Consider the following 21,685-nt stretch of genomic DNA (forward strand, 5'->3'; position numbering starts at 1 on the left):
GATCATGGACTAAACATAGACATTGGATTTTTGATACATTACAATCTGCCTGGCAACTGACTCCCCAGCCCAGCCCCTGGCTTCTTTACTTTTCATTCCATCCAGGAATGAAACACCACACACCAACTGCTGCAGCTTCCTTAGCCTGACGAAGGGTTTTTGAACCCGAAAGCTTGCTTAATAACTATTCTCCAACCATTTGGGTTGGTCTAATAAAAGATATCAAATTCACCCAAGGAACCTTGTCTGACTATGTCCTTAGACCAACACGGCTACAACCTAAACCACTGCCCTTCCCAGGCAGTTGATTTTAAAGTTTGGGTGAAGCAGGAATCAAAGGAGTGTGCAACTGCATCACTGAACTCCCTTATCCCAGACCTGTCCCTGGGTGCCCACATAGCAGTTATCATGGACCCTTTTAACTTACAATAAATTGTTCTGATGTCCATACCCTCATACTCCTCATAATATTATGATTGTAAGTCTTTCCTGCAGATCTGCTTGTCTGTATTTTACATGTAATAAAGATAAGTGAAAAACAGCATACTGTGGTACAAAAGATTAATTTGAGATGCTGCACGATGGCAAAACAATTCAGATGTAATTGCAAATAAGTGATAACCCCATTTGCTTTACCACATCACTGCTAGATTCTAGATAGTTCACATGCTGCCAAAAATATAATATTTTAGAGGTGGTTTAAGTTTTGGGTTTTTAAAAATTCTTTCACATGCACACCTGTCAAATATTTCATTACCATAATCCAACTGTTGACAGCTCAGAGAAGAAAATCATTAAAACTAAGTAATTTAAAACACCACTGACAGTAAACTAAAGTAGCTTTTGTACAGAAAAATGTCATGTATTTAAAGCCAGCTATCTCCATACCATTGTGGAAGTCAAACACCAGGCCAAAGCCTTCACTGTTTGTGGGAGAAGGAAAGTGGCTTAAGGGATTACTTGGTCCCTGTCCACTGATCCTAGATATAGACTTTTGATATATGTAATATATAGACTTCAAAGGAAATGTAAGTGAATCACTATTATCAGGAATCAAAACATGACCTCATTAAAGAAGTCAATGAAAAATTTGCTACCGTCTTCAATGAACCAATATTCCTCGTATGGGCACATCCCCACGAGTGCGCATGTGTGGTTTGCAGCACTACAGACCCATCTGAGGCGCTGTAAAGTGCATGTGCCGCACATGCATGCATTCTCCTCACTGCTAATTTCGGGGGGGGGGGGGGGGGGACAGCGGGAGGGGGGAAGGGGTTTGACACCAGGAGATCCCAGCGTCAAAAAAACCAGATGCCAGAAAAAAGTGGGCTGGTGCACGTAGAGGCAGCATGCACTGCCAAAAACTGGAGCCTGGCCTGCCACAGCCATGTTTCAGGTGCCGACCAGGCTCCGCACACCTGGATCTCTGCTGCTGGAGCCCTGGGAAGTCCCCAGGACTCCAGATAAGGCTGCTGGGGACACTCCAGGTGCTGGCCCCAGCTTTCTCTACCCCACCTAGGGTAACTTGCTGTGCACCAAATATGTGCCACTGCTAGCTGTCCCCGGGGAACATACATTCCTGCTCATGGGGACGTGCCTTATGAGGGCAAATTACTTCTGGGGTTAATAGACACAGCACCAATTTATACCAGCAGTGAATCCAGCCTATCCACTGCATCATTTGCTTTACAAATAGAAACCTGGAGTTTCTCAATGTGTATCAAAGGGAGATGTTATAAAGATTTCAAAGATTCCTGTGTACCTACCATGTTTAGAAGACTCATTTTTTGGCAGGTTGGCTCTAAGAATGAAATTGTTTAGGCTGTTGAGATAAGCTGGAAGGCTGTGGTACCCTTCTGGAGTATACCATACCTACATTCAATTGGGAGATAAAAACAACAAGTAGAAGATCATTACCAAGATCTGTGTTGTTTTCTGGTTGGACAAATTAATGCTGCTGTAACTAATATTTAAAAACTGTGATTCTAAAAACATTTGGTAAAGGTATGACATTTAAAAGGAAAGAACAAAGCTTTGGTGCTGTTGGGTGCTGAGAACTTTGGTCTGGATCCAAGCAACACAGCTAGTGCCAGTGGCTGCTATGAGAAAGGAAAGCCATGAATTAATTTAGTACTGTGCACTATCAACCAAACAGTTCACCAAGGCCCCAGTTCTACAATGTCTTTTGGAAACGTCCACACATTACCTCAATGGCTTCAGGTTCAGTACATAAAGAGGTCATTGCAGCCTATATTCCAACCATCAGGTCTTTACCTAGAGGTGGAATTCACTTTTACCCCTTGGAAAATCTAAACAAAAACCCAAACCAAAACGGGAAAACTGAGTTTTTACAATAAGGGCCAGAGAGTCCCAAACACACTAAGAGCTTTGTCATAGTTATTGATTTTCTAGGGGAGGCTCTCAGATGCTACATAGATGAACTTCAGTGCAAAAGCCCAAGCCAGAGATATATCTCAATTATCCTCGAACTATAAGCAAATTAAGGCTTCTGGGGATGAGGACTGAGTCACAAACAACCCAACCTGGGTTGTAATTATGTAATAAAAGACCATATTTTGTACGTAGATTGTAAATGTATCTTTAGTCTAAATATGGAAGTGTGAGGTTCCATCTTTATTGCTCACTTTCAGAGCAAACCAACTCAATTTGTAGGCCAAAGGAGTTGTCTTTCATTAACAGCTTACTCTATTCACAAGTGAGTCTGTTCTTGAGAACTGCCTAATGTGAGCAGGGGTACACAGTTTGGTCTGCATTAAGCTAAAGGAGCAAAACATTTGTTATTAGTAGCCATGGCTTATACAAAAGAACTAAAATGGTTGCATTTTTCGGCATTACACCACAACATGGGACAACCTGTCCATGCCAGACAATGCATTTTAGACTACATTAGATGACCAGGATAAAGATGAAGGGAGTTGGTCAATGTGCAGCAGCTGCTTCTGTGACTAGGAAGTGAAAGACAGTGCAATAGAAGATGTGTGACTGGTCTAGAAATGAGTCATTATGCCTTCTGGTACTTCTAGATGGTAGGGAAGAATGGCTAGTCCAGCACTGAAAGCTAGCTTTAGAGGGCACTTTTGCTGCCATTCTGGATCCACTCCTTGTGTGAAGGAAAACGTTGCCCCAGATCAAAGACAATGGGGTGTTTGAGAGGGCAGGAAGCCTGAAGAGACCATGCTGGAGGTAAGCCATGACTGGAGTGAATATGCAGCAGATGAGAGCAAGGGCTTGAGGAGATGATGAGCTATGCATTTAGGTTGATGACCTCCTGGGGTGCAGCAGAATCATAGAGGCTAGGGGGAACCAAGATGTACAATGCCCATCTACTTTCTAGAAGATGTCAAGCAATTTCTCTATCTTATCTTCCATCTATTTATTTTGTCTTAATAAAGATACACCAAGTATTGGTGAATCCTCAAAAATGTGCCTAAAACATGCAAGGTTGGTAACTTGGCTTCATCCTCTTTAAGTGATGATCATATCAGGCAAGACGCCTTCTTTGCATTCGCATTATGGCAGTTTTGCATGACCCTACCGCCACAATGCTAGTTACCTTAGTGAGTGTTCTGTTGGCCGGCACTGGGCTGATATCAAACTGGAGGTCACTAGTCAAAGGCAGCCCAAAACTCCAACCACCATACCTGAATGGAAAAGAGGGACACACGATCATCAGAAACGTGCAAGACTAGACCCTGGGCTAGTATAAAGTTGCATTAGCTGCGCTGGAGTCAATTAAGAGATGCCAATTTCCACCAGGGCTTCTAAACATTATTGTAATGCAAAGAATCACCAGCACTGGAGTGCCGCTGGCGTTATGTTAGTACAAATGACAAGAGCATTTAGCTCAGCATTTATAGAGTAGTCCAGTCAGCATTACTGAAGGAGCCTTTACTTTTAAAAGAAAGACAAAAACGAAGCAGCTAAGTTGAAATCTCTAGATACCACTCCGGGAAACATTGCAGTTGAAAGGTAATGCATTGTTTTTCTGACTCCTTTCACTGAACAATTCTATGTTTGTGTAAGATTTGCACAAGAGATGAAGAATTCATCTCAAATCCGTAAGGAAATTAATTTTTTGCAGTTGATTTATCTGTACTTTTTATTTTTTGCGTCAAAGCACTTTATATACAGTCCTCTCTTATAAAGAAGGAGTATCTGCTAGTGAAGAAACTGGCTCAGAAGGCCCTGATTTAACAAAGCACTTTAGGCATGTGCTTAAGTAACATTAATAAGACACAAACCCATTCTGAAAGTGCAGTATGCACTTAAACACCTTGTTGAATCAGAGTTTAGGAGCACAATCCCTGTACAAGGCTTGTTTAACTGTGAAGGCTATCAAATTTCTTTTTTTCCTTGTTTTATTTTTTCGATTGGTCAACATTTTTCTGAAAAAAATGCAACTGTTGTCATACCAGGTGGTTCAGTTCCAACATTACATAGTGCCATACTGGAGGGCAGGAACAGGCCTGCCTTAGAGTGCATCCAACAGGCATTACAATTAACCATGTACCTTCAATACATCTTTAAAATAACCTTGTATCTACAGCAGGAGAGCATATGAAAAATAAATTTAAAATAGCTGGGCTGTTAAAAGAGAATTAAACACTTAACAAGCCAGTAACTAATGATGAAACAGAGAATGAGGGACAAATGGATTTATGTTGTACCTTTTCTGCAGAAAATCTCTGGCAGTTTCTAAAAGGTATGTTTCCACATCATGCCCAGTAAGATTATAAACCATCCTGGATGAGAAGGTTCTTCGGTGAGGTGGGGAAAAGGCAAATTGTGGGCATGCCTGGAAAAGAAAGAAAGAAAGAAAACAATTAAAACTGTTTCTTTAACTAAAACATAAGTGTCATAAATCAAATGAACAGCATTTAAGACTTCCCATATTTACTCTGGTTCATGATGAGGTTTATTCCCCAAAGGAGGTTGGGGGGGGGAGGGCAGGGCAGCCTTTGTCTTAGATTTGAGCACCAACCTGGGGCAAGCAGGTGAAGTCAGAGCAGAGCTGCTTCCTGCCCCAGGCTAGAATGGCTCATTTAGTAGGGGACGGCTCATTTAGGGGTTCATTTAGCCCCTACCTCCATGGCTTCATGCTGCCCCCTGCAGCCTCCCTCCCCCCCAATCCCTGCTCCTTTCTCCCAACTGCTCTTTTCTGCCATTGCCTTCCCAGGCACAGGCATCGGTTTCGGGGGTATGGGCAGGCACAGGGGCAATGGGCTGGGAGGAGGAGGAGGAGGAGGAGGAGAAACAAGTACAAGCAAGGGGTGGGAGGCTGAATTTAAGATGACCTAATTTCTGGCAGGATCATAAATTCAAAGTTGTCTTAGATTTGGGTCAATAAGGTATATTCCTGTCCAAGGACTGGTGCTTCAAAAGAATGGGGATCTGGGTTCAGAGCTCTGAAGCATTAGGGCATACATTCCAATGTGTTGTTTTTAATGCTTGTGGTCCCCATTCAGCAACGAACTTATGGAGATGCCCTAGTTCAAGTCTTGGTTCAACTAAGCACCTGCTGAAGTCCTGCTGAGATCAAAATAACTTTGGCACATGTTTCAAGGTGAGTGATTAATTAATGCCTACCATAGCTATAAGGGGCTAAATATGAGTGTAATTCACCCATATGCCTACAGGGTTTGGCTCTTCATCTGAAATGGCAGAAGTCCTAGGAAAAGCTCCCATTTCCTCATGTCCCTCCAGCAATCTATATCCCCACAGTCCCCTGCTGGGTGCCTATATCCATCATTTCTCTCCTCTTCAGTTCAATAACGGGATCTGATAGGGTGGAATTGATCTCAACATAGATTCACAAGCTTAGTATCAAGCAGGGAGGCTATGGAAGCAGCATATTGCCTCTTCATGCTGCCTTGCTTTTTTCTGACCCAGACCCTGGCCAAGGCAAAGCAACCGATAAAACAGAAGAACTGCTGCAGCTTCACAGCAGCAATGTGCTGTGTTTTTTACTGCTTTGCCAGGAGTGCAGAGAAATCCTGAGCAGCCCTGGCCCAGACAGGACAGCTGGAAGGCACACAACATGTTTTACAAACTGTATCAGTCAAAGAGAGAGTCAAAGTTACATCGACTTCAGAGGATGCAGGATCAGGCCCCTGGACACTGCTTAAAGTTGACATGCCCTCCCCATCAAACAGCACACCTGCTACTCCCCTCTGCTAGTACATTACAAAAGAGCATGCCTCCCCTACAATATATATGATTATTTCTTTTCACCAGGGGACGCAAGACAGCTGAGAAACACCTGCTTTGTGCCAGCCAAATGGAAATCATTGCCAAGCATGCTACAGATCTATTTGAAACAGTAATCAATGATTTGAAATTAACAATATTCCTAACAAATTGCACGAAACAGGCAGATTTTCAGCTTTGGACCAGGTTTCCTAATGGGATAAGCAGAAGTAACTTTTAACAACATTGGCTGTGTCATCAGACATCTTACACTGAGATTGTAACGGTCTGCCTTGGAGCAGGGTCTGCCTTCTCATCACATGTATATACAGAGCCCAGCACAATAAGGTCCTGATCTGAGCCTGTAAGTGCCAATGCAGTGCAAAGTGATAACTATTTATTAAACATCATCATCATCTATTATACGAAGAGCGTAAAAGCAGATGGACCCAGACTTCTTCACTCACTTAAATCTTTGAAGGCAAATGGTGATAATAGGGCACTTCCACATAAAGATAGCACACTATAAAATGCAATTTTCCTCTTGAATACATACTCACTTCTGTTAAATGGGACAATCATGCAACACTGAAAAACACCATTAAAACCTTTTCCACTGAGGGTAGGTAAGTACAGAAGGCAGAGAAATTACTGTGTGAATCTCCCTCAGAGCACAGTATTCCCTCCTCTCCTCTGCTAAAGTAAAATTACTGCTTGTCAAAGGGTGCTAAAGTGACAGTCCTGGAGAAGGAAGTTCTCTGTATACCTACAGATCAAGTACATCATGTTTAGTGCCAGCAATAGGTTCTGCATCACTGCTACTTGACAACATATATCTTCCCAGGATCTGAAGGGGGAACTTCTAGAGATAAAGTGTAAGATATAAAACTGATGCAAATTAACATAGCTACTCCAGTTTACTAGCTGAGGGCCTCCCCCGAGAAGTTAATTTACCCTCTGAGACTATTCAGTCCATGACCTCTTTGCTGAGACTTGCTACAGAGATGCCAATTAGTGGTAACTGCAACAGTACTATCTTGGGAGGCAGTATCAATCACTGCACAAGGAGGATATGTTACTGGGATGTAGGCTTGGTTCTGCCATTGACCTGCTGGAGACTGACTAAGTGACCATGAAGAAGTTGTGCCACCTTTCTCTGCTTCTTTTTTCCTCCCACTTTGTCTGCCTGGTCTACTTAAGCCCCAGTCCTGCAGACATTTCCATTGATTTCAGTGGGGTTATTCATGGTAGTGTGGAGCACAGGGGCAGAGTGGTTAAGCATTGCACTATGACTCCAGAGGCATGAATACAAGCTACACTCCAAACTTGGGCCAAAGGCCACTCCTAGTTGACCCAGCTATAAATGGATACCTAATAATTTGGGCTGGAGGGTCAAAAGTGGAGGGATTTGATAATAGTCTGATGAGCCTCAAGGGTCCTGAGTTACAGCAGTAAAATTAAACACTCATGTAAAGGTTTGTAAGATCTGCACCTTGGGTTATAATCTCTTTAGTCCAGAGATATTTTTCCTTATGAGTATATGCAATGTCTAGTACATCAAACAGCCACTTGATAACAATTTTCACCATGGTTTGGGATGGAGTTGAACCAGTGAGTTCCCATTTGCAATACCTGACTTCTGAACTATAAGATAATTTGTATACCAGGTACCTCTCAAGTATTTCAAATTCACTCTCTCATTAAGTATTAATTTAGCTTTACCTGGTGGCTGCCTGTGCAGTTGCAGGCAGAATATTTAGTGCTCTGGTTTCCACTGAATACCCACTGGCCAAGCATATCTTCTTTTAAACACCTGAAAACAAGCACATTATTTTCTTGAAATTTCCAATGTATAGACATGCAAATGGTATCTAATTATGCAATGACAGAGGTCCCTGTAACAGAATATATACAGGTGACAGAATATATACAGCCCTTTGGAGAGGACCAGCCTGTACAGCGGGCCAGGGTGTGTCCTCAGAGGTGCTGGGCAGCCCACAATTCCCAATGAATTCAATTGGGACTGTAGTTGTTCAGCAGTTCCGAATGCATAGCAGTTTTAGCTTTGGTTCTATAGACATGATTTTGGTGGTCACTGTCATGCTGATTGGGAGGAGACTATTAAGCCTGCTTCAAAACCCCAAAGCCAAAAGCCTAAAAAGTTTAAGATGAAAAGGTCAAAATAAGATTACAAATAAACGACATCCCCCACTGCTAGAAGTGTTGCACTGGAGACCCATGTGATGGTAACAAACTGCAGATCACCACAAATATTTCCCTGCACTGTATTAATTCCCTCAGGGAATATTTGGCAGTTAATATGGACCTTTTCATAATTCAACTGTAAAAACCAAGTTAACCTACTTCTCTGTCAGCTCAACTGAAGGACAAGAAAGCTTTCTAACTTGGATCATAGCCATAGGGGCAAGGCCATTGGTTCTCAACTATTTTAGACTCAAGGCACCCCTCCATTACTTTTGTGAATTTAGTAGTATTCCATTTCACAAACCAATCTCCTTTGTTTTCTGACTTCAGAAAAATAATAGAGCAATTCTTCTATTATAAAGAATTCAGACAGATCAAAGCAAGTCAGAGTTTTTTTGACACTATGGGTTCCTATTTGAAATCTCTGGAGTTATGTCATAAATTATGTGTAGGTGTTTGCATACCTAACAATGCTATTGTTGCGTTGCACTCTTAAAAGCATCTCACAGTAGTGTGGTTGAGAATTATTCAGCTAGATTGTCAGCCTTTATGTTGAGTAGCCCCTTATTCTGAAGATAGTCTTATTGGTATAAATAGGACTTTTTGGAAAAGTAAAGCAGCACTCAACATGGGTAAGAATATTACAGTGTAGCCTCATTATTTTTATCTCCAGTGCAGTTCCTGTCAGTCATATTTATCACTCTGCAACCCTTACTCATCGTGACAAGTATTTTAAAGCATAAATCCAATGAAGTCAAATGATTTACTCCTATGACTAAGAGTTCACCACTGAGAGTATGGGCTGCATAATTGAGTCCTGAAAGTTTGGTTCAGTTTGCCTAACAAATTTAAGTACTGTAGTTTGAAAATCAGATTGTTTCAAAACCCTTCTACATGATGATGCAAATCTATTTTCAGGAACTCAAGCAATAGATTAAGCTTTTCTGATGTGGCACTGGGGTTTGAAAACTTTGCAGATGATCAAAGGCTGTTATTAAAATCTGACGGCTATTAATTTTATGTCATTTCCTTTTGCAGATTAGGAATTTTAAAAGGAGGAGATGAAGAACTACTTACGAATTACTTTCATTCATGCATGTGTTATCTGTTCCAGGGAAAGAAAGCATTGAAGCGACTAAAGCATCTGTGGTTTCATTAAAGTTCCTAAGATTTAACAAAGAAAAAAAAGAACTGTTCAAGATAGTTTCATTATGGGCCAAGCCGCGAAAATTTGTTGGCTGAATTAAATAATGGAGCTAAATAAATGATCATTTTGGTCCCTGGTCCTGCAAAGCATATAACCTCATGCATAATTAGAAGCATGAGGACAGTTCCATTGGTTAATGAGACTACATGTATAGTTAGCATGACACCCATGGGCTTTGCTGAATTAAGGCTCAAGTGGATCTCATTTAAGCTTGAGGCCACTTTAAATTTTGCTTCAAATAAGAGCCATCTACTGTGATGTCAGAGAGTATATTTAGGATATATACAGACTTCCCATTCTCTCCTCTACCAACTCCCCTCCAAACCCAACTATCAGGCAATGTGTCCATGAAACATTCCACTTGCTAACCAAAATAGATGGTAGTGTCTACGGAATATATGGCTCCTATTACCTCACCAAAGGAATTAGCTCTGGCTCAATCCCCCACCCAGTGTGTTTAGGACAAATATAAGTTGAATGATTTAAAAAAAAAAAAAAAAAAAGTGATACTCACCCAAAGAAATCAACCTGGTCAGAGAACCCATACATGGAGGGAGAAAGGAGGAGGTCTGGATATTCAGCCTCCTTTGTTCTCAGTGTACCAAGCCCCATAGCTGTTGCCACAAAGAGTACTGGTAAGATGACCTGAGCAATAAAGCCTTTCACATTACGTCGGGTATGGTGGAACCTCTTGATGAACACGGCATTTGCTCTCTTGAGCAGCAATGGCCATTTCTTCAGCTTTCTTGGTCTAAGCAAGGATTGGTCTGACACGAGAAACGGAATCACACTCAGCACCTTCTCTTGATTAATGTTGTAGAGAGTTGGAAACTGATTGTGAGATAAGAATATCTTATCACTCCCATTTACGAACAGAAAATCAAGCTATGAGGTTAAGTGGTTTACCAGAAGATACAGTGTCAGAGCTGGGATTAGAACTCAGCCTTTCCCTGGCCCCCAGTTGTGTGTGTGCGTGTATGCGTGAGCATGCATGCATGTAATATTTACATTTCAACTGCATGTCAGAGGAGCATGCACATGTGCTCATGTGTAACATTTACAGTTACATTTCATGCCAGAGGAAAAGAGCTCTCTTATCAGAGGCAAAAAAGCAAGTCCCTTACATTTATACATGCAGCTTAGATAGGAAACTTACAACTGTTCAAATTTGCAAGCTTGAAATTTTCACCATTTAGAAACTAGCTCCTCAGATACAGCTCAATAATAAAAGTCACGTAATGAAAAAACAAGGCATATGAACTGTTATAGAAACTAATTGATAATTTGCACTGAAAAAGCTGCTGTGGGTTAAACGCTGAACAAATCCTCGTACAAGATATTCCTCTTTATCTGGTCCAGCAGAGACTCTTTTGAAATTAATGAAATATTATCTCTCACATGTATAAGACAGAGCCAAGCAAATAATTTTCAGCAGTTTCATTAGGGATGACATAAAACACTTTCCTAAACACTTTGAGTTACTGTTTATAATGTTTCACTGTTAAAGCATAGGTCTGCTTTGAAAAGCAACCATGAAAATATTGTGGGAGTCCAAGGGTATCATTTGCTTAGTTCCTTCCTTGTTTTACGGGGTTTGCTCACATGTAAAAGGATGCCTTTGCTCAAATCTGGGGCCTTCATTTTTTATTACTCATTGCCCGTAACAAAAAACCCTGAAGGCCAAATCAAGTTTTCACTGACAGGTTACACCTTTACTGTATCTAGTCCACAATGAGTTTGCAGATCTTTAAATGACTGGAACTTAGCAAACAATTCTGTTGGTGATTCACCACAAGGGAAAAGCATCCAGCCTGCTCTCTTCTAGCTGTGTTAGTTTGGCACAAAATTAAAGTGTTACATATATTCTCTTTCATATTGTGCAAAAGGATGTTCCATATATTCTCTTTCATATTGTGCTAACGTTGATAAGTCAATCTGGCGCATTAGTTGTGATTACATTCAGATGTATACCTTGTTCTTTTGCCAAAGAGTTGCATTTGATTAAATTAAAAGGATATATTTATCTAGTGGGAGCTGGCTTCAAAAATCCCCTTCCATAAATTACTTGGTGATTCAGACTATTAGAAACTAGTGTTACAGTAAAGCTGTATTTTTAGTCGATAGATAATTGTTAGTTGGCCAAAGTTTGATCTCCAGTTAACCAAAGAAAAGGGGCAATGTGCAATATGTTCCCAGCCAGCCTATGTGTCACTTCTTAAATTTGGTATAAATGTGGGATAAAAGTTAGGATTAAATTAATACCATCTTTGACAGTGAAGCTGTGACTGTTCAAAGACATCTCATCACTGGTCATTACACCATTGGGTTCGGGCACCACTTGGGGCAACTTATTGTCATTTTGTTGATCCTTCTCTAGGTCTTGAGTCAGGTTAAGAAATACCTATTGAACAAGAAAGGAAGAGAAGAATATTTCAGCTTCAATCATTACAGCTAAATTCCACAGTAACTACCATTTAACATATATTCTTGTAATTGAGTTATGACTTGATGATGCTTCTCCAGATTACAATTTTCTCCCTGATCCTGCTTTCTTCTGGACAAAGTATAAATTAACAACTTCCTTCCCAGAAATCACCCAGTTCTGAACCTCTGGCTAGTAAGTTGGAATGGGATGGACTTCTTCTCAACCCATGTAGTGAAGAGCATCAAGAAGTTAGCCTTTCCTGTCCCCTCGGGATCTGCCTTACTTGAAGAGTGAACTTGAATTATCTTACTTTGAGATATTTTTTCTCAAGTTAGTCTAGCTTGGGCAAAAGAGGCTGTAGTTTGACTGCCTGCATTGGCATGGTCTGGGATGGTCACCACTATTAGTGACCATCTGGTGCTAAGGCTTCTAGACCACATCCCAAATTTATTGGGAACACACCTCAAAAAGCTCTCAATTTCTTCTCAGTAAACTGTGGGAAATCTTACGTGACCAACAGAGGGGAATCTGTGGGAAGGCACTGGAGGACTAGTAGCATTTGAGTATCACTCGCCAGAATCACCACTCATATCTACAGCAGAAAAGTTGTGCTCATTCACATTTTTCATCTATATTTTCCCTTCTAGTACTACCTTCAGTAGGAGGAGAAAAGTCTGTTCTTAAGCTAAGTAACTCAACATAGAACCCTAATGATGACAACAGAATGTAGAGCTTTTTCACAAATTAGTTGTTCAAATTAAAATTATTGAGGAATCTAGTTTTTAATCTCATATTCTATTTTATGAAAACTTTCAACTGTTTTGTCTTCATTAAGATTTTGCCTCAACGTAACTTATTTGGATTAAGAATACCATTTTTCTTCACTCTTGGACCAGCAAATGTGTGTTAAAATGCACTGCAACATGTGTGTAAAGGTTAAAGTAGGCGAGTGGGGCTCAAATTAGGTGCAACAATAATGTTATAACATAAATTCACTTTGCAACAAAGACAAAATCCAAGTGATCAGAGAGTTCTAAGCAGAGGCTTAATGAGGTCCTTTATTCTCCCTTGCACCTCTGCCAAGTCAAACAGGGATAATCTATCTTTTTTTTTTTTTTAATACTCTTTGTCTTAGTTTGGTTTAGCGAATGGTTGTGTTTGTTCAGGGGTAATGACCTGAATGCTGATAAATAAATCTTCATAATAAGTGACTGGAGATTATCAACTTTACAGCCAGCTCAGCTGTGAAAGAAAAAGTGCACTTGCAGGGGTGTCACCTAAGTCTCTACAGAGAATCCAAGGATCAGAGACTGAGTACTGGAAACAGTTTTCTGTCAGCCTCATCACACTCAAAAATTTATTTTTTCACTTGAATCACAGATATGAATAAAGAAAAGCTCCCAAATGTGGCCAGATGCAACCTTCTCTACCTGAGAGTTCAGACAGACAGAAGCTGCTCTGAGTAGTCTGAATTGTTCCATTTAAACTAATGAGGTGTTCACTCTGGAGCTTAACAACGATAAGTTACATGGCAACATTGTTAGGCTTCTTCTCCCAGCTGATTCTTTCAGCAGACCTATTCATATTCGTCAGCACTGCAAAGTAAATTTAAGTAGTATGCTACTATTCCTTCTTTCTTGTAGTCTAATCATGGTGTGTCCCATTCTTGAGAAGGCACTGAAAAATCCTTAGTGAGCTGAGATTCTTTGTGGAGAGAGAGTGTGCTCCATCTTGGGCTTTAGAACAACACACGACTTCAACAAAATACAAAAGCCTGGTAAAAAAATATCCATTCAACTCACCAAAACCAAAAAATGGCAACCCCTTCAGACTTAAAGCATGTCACTGTTTGGCTCCTGAATCTGAATTACAGATCTTTTGTGAAGTTCATCTTCATAGCATTTATAGCATAGCATAACAATACATTTTGACATGTACCTCTTCCATGGTGGTGTCTGAAATCCCATAGCAGCCAATATGAAGATCATTCAAGCTGGTATCAAGGGCTTTGAGGAGAGACTGATATGCTCCAGAGACTCTGGAGTTGTATGGGGGAAGCACGTACTTTAGCTCTCCACCAATATCCTGCTTGAGATACGCTTCTGGGAGGTGTGACTTGATCATGGAAGTCACTGCTGAGGTGTCACACCCTTCTGTCATGTTCTGAAAACCGAGAAAATCACCTACAGTTCAGATATCAGCCTGGGAGGTGACCTTCTCATCCACAAATTAATGTCAGCACTAGGTGACCTATAGTGTTCAAGACCTATAGGACTCCATCTTCATTATCAAAGGGAGATGGAAAAGGATACGTGACTAGATCATTACATTGGAACCTAGATCCAGGTTCTACTCTGAGCCCTGTTACTGATGCCCTGGTGGTTTCTTGGGAAGGGTGCCTCAATCCAGTTGAGGCAACTGGGAGGAGTAAGGCACTAAATACCTTTGTTGATATGAGCCTTACCTTCTCTGTCTCCGTTCCTCATATTGTAATCTGTAAAACAGGGATTACAATACTTTCTTTGCCTGCCTTTTCTATATAGACTGTAAGCTCTTTGGAACAGGGACTCTCTCTCACTATGCATCTGCACAAAACCCTGCAACATAGGGCTTCTAGTGCTGCCCTAATAACAACAGCAGGGACCTTCCTCTCTCTGGCAGCATAATACTTTGCTTCAGGCAAGACATTCCCCATGGATTCTCCTTGTCTGGTTATTTCTTTGAAGAACTAACTTCAAATTCTATATATGGCTTTGCTTTAGCCTTCAGGGATACTCTATCCCCTTCTAACATAGAAATGCTTTTATGTTCCAGCCAGTTCAATGGCCTAGTTAAAAGTGTTCAACTCTGCTCTGAGGGGATCTCAAGACTGATACATCTTCCTAGTGTCTCCCTCTCTGAGACAGCAATGCAGTTCATCCCACATCCTTAGGCATCCATCTTCTTCTTTAGGCACTGAAGTCCACCATTCAGAAACCACTGACTTCCTCAAACCTGTTGCTTGGCTTCAGTGTTGCCAGGTATACAATAATTATCATATTTGTATGATAATTTCAACCCTTGTACAATGCACAATCAATAATAGTAAAAGTGTTCAAAATGTACAATAATTTTTGAGGCAGCTAACTGATACAGCATATGCAATACCCAAGTCAATCTCAAGGAGTCTTAACTGACTTTTAGGTTTGCTATCAGCACTTTCTTATGACTGCTTGCCTCAAAATAAAGGAACACTTCAGTTTTGATGACCCAGTTCTCACTCACTCACTGGCACTTACACATGTGGGGAGTCTGCTCTGACACACTGGAAATCCAGCACGTTGGAGCAGACTCAATTAATTGAGCCTGCTCAAACATGTAAATTGACGGACACTGGCAGCCTTGTGCATCATGTGTATCAGTGGCACAGCTCAGGTTTGGTGCTGAGAAAATGGCGGCGGTGCCCTTTGAACTAAAACACATTTGATATGCTTTAGTTCAAAGCGCACTGCTGCCATTTTCTCAGTGCTGATGCATGCTGCATGGCTGATACACCTGATCCTGACCCAATGCCAAGCACTTTTAATTAGCATGGCTTGCTAGTTAAAAGTGCCTGGTGCTGCGTTGGAGCACATGTAAAAATGCCCATAGTGAGCAATATAAAGTAAATAAGAAGATGACTTATTTGCATACTTACTTGCATATTTTTCAGTGTACCATATTTTTTCAGCAAATATGACAATGTTGAGCTTCCAATAAGATAATTTCATATTTAAGACCTGGCAACGCTGCGTGACTCCCATTTAAACCCATGGGCATTTATGTTTCTTCTGGTTATCATGCACAAAGCAAGCAATCTGAAGCCCTCATGCTATCCCCACCAAGAGTCAACTGTTTTAACCCCTAGTTCAAGCTGAAGTACCTGAAGCAAGAGTTTCAAACTAGATGTTAGCCTGTCCAGCTTGTCAGTAGAGCCTGACAGATTTGACAAGCACAGGAAAGACAAAATACAGTAAAGGGTCCTGAGAAGGTAGACATGTGTGTGTTTGTGGCCTGCTGCTTTGTATCCTCACCTGGGATGAAGGAAACTTGCATATTAGGGATTAGGTGTTGCAACACCAAATGGAGCAACATTGGAAGCTTAAGGATTTGGTTGCATTCCCAGGAGAATGGGGGCTTTGGGAGGAGCTCCTTTCATTACTCAACAATACATTTTCTATCTGTTCCCAGTACCCTTTATGTACTAGCAGAAATTGGGCTCATGACCAATTCTCTCTCAGTAGATGATATAATCCACTAAAATGGGTCCCAGACCCAATTTAATGGCTTAGCCTTCAACACAGGTAGAGAGGGTAGAGTGAGGAAGCCTAGGATGGACAGCTCTGGAATAAAGAAGAGTTATTCCAGAATAGCTAAATTAACTAGAATAACTATCACAATCTCCACTGTGTAAACAAAAACCTAGACATTCATGTACAATGTACTCTTTTTTTTATGGGGTGCCATATTTTGTCTCTTCCCTGTCATCTCATGCATTTGAATTTAGGCTCTTTCAGAGTTTGGCACTGGAAAAACTTTAGTCACGTTTGGACATTTGAGTCTAAATCATTTGAGTCTAGGATTCCCTAATACAGTTACAAACCTTCTTTTTAGTGAGAATCAGATGGTATCCATCACCAAATGTTTCTTTCAGGTAGAAAGGAGACCCGCAGCACTTGAGGCCTCCCTCCTCCAGAAATGCAATTCGGTCACTCAGAACTTCTGCTTCATCCAAGTGATGGGTAGAGAGAATAGTGGTGCGGCCTAAAACAAGGGGCATGAAGGTAAAGCAAATATATCAGGCACAGGACAGAATACATGAAGATTTTCAAAAAGATCAGCTGTAAAAATTGAATGCTTAGAAATCATAGTGAAGGTGACTGAGAGCAATGTTAGGGAGGAACCATTCTTAGTATTGTGGCAGACTTTCACAATACAGTCAGAGGAAGGTTTCCAAAACCCATGCACAGCCTGCAACATCTTTGTGCCTTATCAAATCAAGTAACTTGTGGCCCACATATCCCACAGTGCATGTGGAATATGTGTGTGGGCAGGGAGGGACAGGGGGATGGGAAGGAAAGGGTTGTTATCAATGGATCTTCCACTAGCTGCAGTTTATGGGGTGCTCCAGCTTATGTCTCCTATGTTACCCCAGGAAGAGAGCTACATTTACTTTGTGGGCTACTGACAAAAATTCTTGCCTCAGGGCTCAGATCACTTATTTGGCAGTAGATATGGCCAAAGTCAGGTCATGAGTTGTGAGGGCTTAATCTGGTCTCTTTTATGAAGTTGCTAAATAAAGGAAGGTTTTGAGAAAAATGCTCCTGCAATATTAAATTACTTGCACATATTCTGCAAGTCATTTTCAGAGCCTGGGGCCAGTTCCAAAGCCCATTAAAGTTACTGGAAAGACTCCAATCCCCCTGCTCAAGACAGGACTATTCCTGTCTAAACTGTCCCAGAAAAACATTTAAATAACCTGCACTAAAAAAAAAATTTCCAAAAAAAAAAAAAAAGCGCACAATTGATATCTTTCTTTCCAAAGACATCAGGATGCTTCCAGGATATTAACTCCAGATCACTTATAACTGAAGCAAGAATCATATTCCTAAGACCAAAAAAGCTGGTCTCAGCCAATGCACATCCTTTCATCTTGTTTCAAGAGCAACCTTTATTCTGGGTGCTTATTCTAAATGTTGCTTTGTTGCTGGGTCTTCACAGTTGAGTCTCAGGTAAAATTTTCAAAAGTCTCTGACTTAGCAGCCAAAATGACATTTCAAAAGTGACTTAATCATCTGGAAGCCTTCAACACTTAGCTCCTAGAAATTTTATGCCTTGTCTCTTTGCAGTACCTTTTTTATTTCTGGATATAATCTCCCAAATACACCTCCGAGAGCATGGATCCACACCAGTGGTGGGTTCATCTAAGATTACAACTCTTGATCCACCAAGAAAAGCTATTGATATAGACAACTTCCTTTTCATCCCTCCAGACAATGAGCCAGCTAGCTTGTGACGATGGCTATACAACCCAGTCTCCTTCAATGTCCTTCAAAAAAGAAAAAAACACAAAAGTTTGTAGTTCAGCTATTTAGTTAAAGGCAGGGAATTTGAATACACCCAGCAACATTAATGCAAATGAAAAACTGCTCAGGCATGGACTGCTCTGCTGAATTGTCATAATGAAGATGATGGTTCAACATGCAGCTCAGACACGGGGGATTTTTTTTTAGGATGTTTAAAAAAATTTAGTTTGCATATCAAGCTTAAGGGCTTGATCTTGTCATTTGAGAATGCAGGGCCAGATTCACTGGTCCCCCCCGCTTCTGATTTGCACTCTTTGATGACAAGCAAATTCAACCCATGTAAACCAACCAGTGAAACTTTCTCTAGAAAGGGCCAAGGTAGGTGGAACTTACTGGTGAATCTCACCCATAATCTTTATGTATTAAAAATACCTACAGTGGGTAGCAAATTCCTTGGGGGAAGGGACTATGTTTTCATAGATCCATAGATTTTTTTTAAGGCTGGAGGAGAAGAATAAAACCATTTTGCCTGACTTCTTGCATTAAACAGACTCCAGTAACTTGTGGCCAAGTTTTGCAGCAATTACCATCACTAAAAAATGACACTGGAGGACACTGTGCCCAAAACATCAAGCCAGTTGTCAGCTCTCTCTCCCTTTCATGTACCTTTGCACTTCATCCTGAAGCTTCTGCTTACTCCAGTGCGGGACTTTGATATAACTATAAAGCAGCAGGTGCTCCTTGGTGGTGAGATAACTAAATAACACATTATGCTGCATACAGATGCCCATGTTCTTCCTGATGATATTTTGATCCGTTCTGATATCTTTGCCATAAACATAAATGGTACCTGATGAAGCAGGGAACAGTCCAGTCAAAATAGATCTGGAATAAAAGAGCAAAGGAGATAAATGACCAATGCTGGAAGGCAAAGAGAAGGAACCCACAGATTTCCCACTTCCCTCCTCCTCTTTTTTTTTTATCCTTTGCCCATCACTATCCACAAAGACTCCATGTCATGGCAATACATCTTGTAGCTATAAAGAACAAGACACAGCTTCCTCGCGCCTGTCAACTCTGTTCCTCTGAACAGTAGTTGCTAGATTACTCTATATCTGCTGGTTTAGAACTGAAGGGCCAAGCTCCAGTTTTGGATCCAGAGGATGTTGTCTTGCCATCAGACCACTGGGTTTATCCCAAGCTTAAATAAGCTGCTATGTAGTTATCAACAAATCACATTGTGCAAATTACTCTAAATTTAAGGCCATCGTATGGAAAAATTGGGCAGCTGATAAGGTTGCCAGGACTGGGGGAAGGGAGTTGTGGTATGCTACTGGACAGTGGCTTAATCAGTCATATAGTTATCTATTATGTGAATATGAGAGACAAGGAGCAAACGAGACAGGGTCAGCTGTACTTTTAGAAGTGCAATCTAGTGATCTTTATACTGGCAGTAACTGTATCAGCTTTGACAAGTAGAATTTATTGAGCACAGCGCTACTGAGCAAGAAGGAGAGACAGTTTTCCAGACAAAATATGTATGGCAAGCACCTCCCAAAGTGAAAAAAACGTTGTTAGTTAATAATTAGCTACCTAGCAATACCTAATGGAATCAGGTCAGGTACTTTCTACCCAAAATGACTACATGTACAATGCAGGTGATTTTTAGAGATTCAGGGTTTAAAGAGAAAATATATTTCTCAAACTACCCCTCAAACTTCCCAGGTTGTTAAAGCATGCTGTTAAAGCCTGCCCTTGAACTCTTCATTCTCCCAGGGTGCTTAACCCTGTTGAAAATCATTCAAACAGAAAAGAGAAGGAACAGGAGACCCCAATCAGAATTTAACCCCACTGCCATGTTCTAGGAAGTCATTACTCTTTCTCTTAAATTGTCTCTGTCTGTGCTGTTCTTAGAGAATGCAAATGCATCTGCAATGTGCTGAGAAGTAATGTCTCCCTATCTCTGTGGTGTTTTGGTGTATGTATTTATCAGCATAATGTGCTTTCAGAGTAATATACACATATTTATCATTCCTAGGGTTTCAGTTGTAGACTTCATTTGTACTCTCCTTCAGTTAAAGTGTACAGCTACATCACTGGGGCACCGTGCACAGGAGGAAGGATGGTCCTGTGGTTAAGATTACAAAATAGAATCCTACAGAGGATAAGGCTGCAATGAAGAACTCTAGGTTTAATATAGCCCACCACAGACAGCCTGTGTGACTCCTGGAGCTGGTTCCTATACCAGCCAGGCCCTTATCCTAGCCCAGCACAGAGAGACAAGTCAGGGAAGCTTGTCAATAGCCATATGGCTGTGGCAAACTCCTGTCCTGCTGGCCCTAAATCCCCTTGCTGTTTTAATGCATGCCAGGGTTATGCACAGGTCAATATTCAGAATTGGAGCAGATCAATAAGTAGTGACAAGATGCTATATCACAGTGCTGAGCAGAGCATGGGCATGGAGGGGACCAGAGAACTAAGTCCTGCCTGTCTGTCTGTATTCTTTATTTAAAACTTCTAACAAAAGAACTGCATACCTGGAAGAGCTGAAAGGCCTGTGGATTAATCCATTACACATTCCAGCTCAGCAAACTCACTAGGCTTTCAGCTGAATGGGAAGTCAATAGTCTTTCTAAAATTGCTGCAACTTGGAGTATGTGCCAATTACTCACTGTTTTCAGGTGCAAGCCGCTATGAGCATGGAATAGATGTTATAGCCACTACTAGGCTATGCAAGATTATAGGAATGCCACTAGAGTAGAAAGCATCCAATGATTATTATGACCTTAATGCTGTTTTTTTGGTAGCAGAAGAAATCTCTTTCACTCTTAAAGTCTTCTTATTTAGTACTATCAGACACCAAAGCAGAAAGTCACCCTTATATATAAGGGGTCTGATGACTGCTGAGATATACAAAGACTAAGGTACATAGCATAACTACAAAAGCATAAACCCAGAAAGCATTTTATTCAGCCTTATGATACTGTCATATATCTTTTCATTCATCTTTGCTTGCTAATCTGCCCTATCTGGTGGAATCAAATAACCCCACTTCAAAAGAAACCTACATGGTGGTAGTCTTTCCAGCTCCATTATGCCCCAGCAAAGATGTGATGTTGCCTTCATAGAAGTTCAGGTTGAGGTTTTCCACTGCAGCTTTGGAGCCGTAAGTCTTTGTTATTCCATGAAGAGAAACTCCCAGGGTGAGATCAGTAGGTTCAGGTTCAAGGTTAGGAGGGAGGGTACCATTAGCATCTAAAGAAGGATCAGGGGAGACATGTTATTCATTTAAGTAGGTAGTTATAGACTTTTTTCATCTAGAACAGGAAAAAGACAGTAAATTATATGCTTTTCAGATAAAACTTAGGAACACTTCCTGGTACTTGTGTAATTTCTGAACTCTCCAATATTTCTTCCTCTAAATTTTACCACTTATAAGAACACTTAGCAGCAATAATTATTCACCCTGTGAGTGGCCCTATGTCTATACATTCTACAGGTTCTAATACAATATATTAAACAAACAGATTTCAATTTGGGGTAGGACTTACTAGATAGGACATGTCACTGGCTGCGTCTACACAAGACACTTACCAT

General features: G+C 40.9%; 1 protein-coding gene across 1 annotated transcript in view; it reads right to left on the bottom strand.

Moving 5' to 3' along the window:
- Window positions 1–21,685, bottom strand: part of ABCA12 (ATP binding cassette subfamily A member 12) — a 133,479-nt gene that overhangs the window by 26,519 nt on the left and 85,275 nt on the right. Inside the window, exons 29-40 of the mRNA XM_059727150.1 lie at window positions 21,157–21,343; window positions 18,755–18,973; window positions 17,915–18,111; window positions 16,666–16,826; window positions 13,983–14,207; window positions 11,882–12,020; window positions 10,134–10,386; window positions 9,490–9,576; window positions 7,930–8,020; window positions 4,689–4,816; window positions 3,575–3,662; window positions 1,767–1,872 (exon numbers count right to left, since the gene is read on the bottom strand). Coding sequence (XP_059583133.1) covers window positions 1,767–1,872; window positions 3,575–3,662; window positions 4,689–4,816; window positions 7,930–8,020; window positions 9,490–9,576; window positions 10,134–10,386; window positions 11,882–12,020; window positions 13,983–14,207; window positions 16,666–16,826; window positions 17,915–18,111; window positions 18,755–18,973; window positions 21,157–21,343 — 1,881 coding nt within the window. The remainder of the gene's footprint in view (window positions 1–1,766; window positions 1,873–3,574; window positions 3,663–4,688; window positions 4,817–7,929; window positions 8,021–9,489; window positions 9,577–10,133; window positions 10,387–11,881; window positions 12,021–13,982; window positions 14,208–16,665; window positions 16,827–17,914; window positions 18,112–18,754; window positions 18,974–21,156; window positions 21,344–21,685) is intronic.

The sequence above is a fragment of the Alligator mississippiensis genome, chromosome 4 (genome assembly GCF_030867095.1).
Source record: "Alligator mississippiensis isolate rAllMis1 chromosome 4, rAllMis1, whole genome shotgun sequence".
NCBI classification, from domain to species: Eukaryota; Metazoa; Chordata; order Crocodylia; family Alligatoridae; genus Alligator; species Alligator mississippiensis.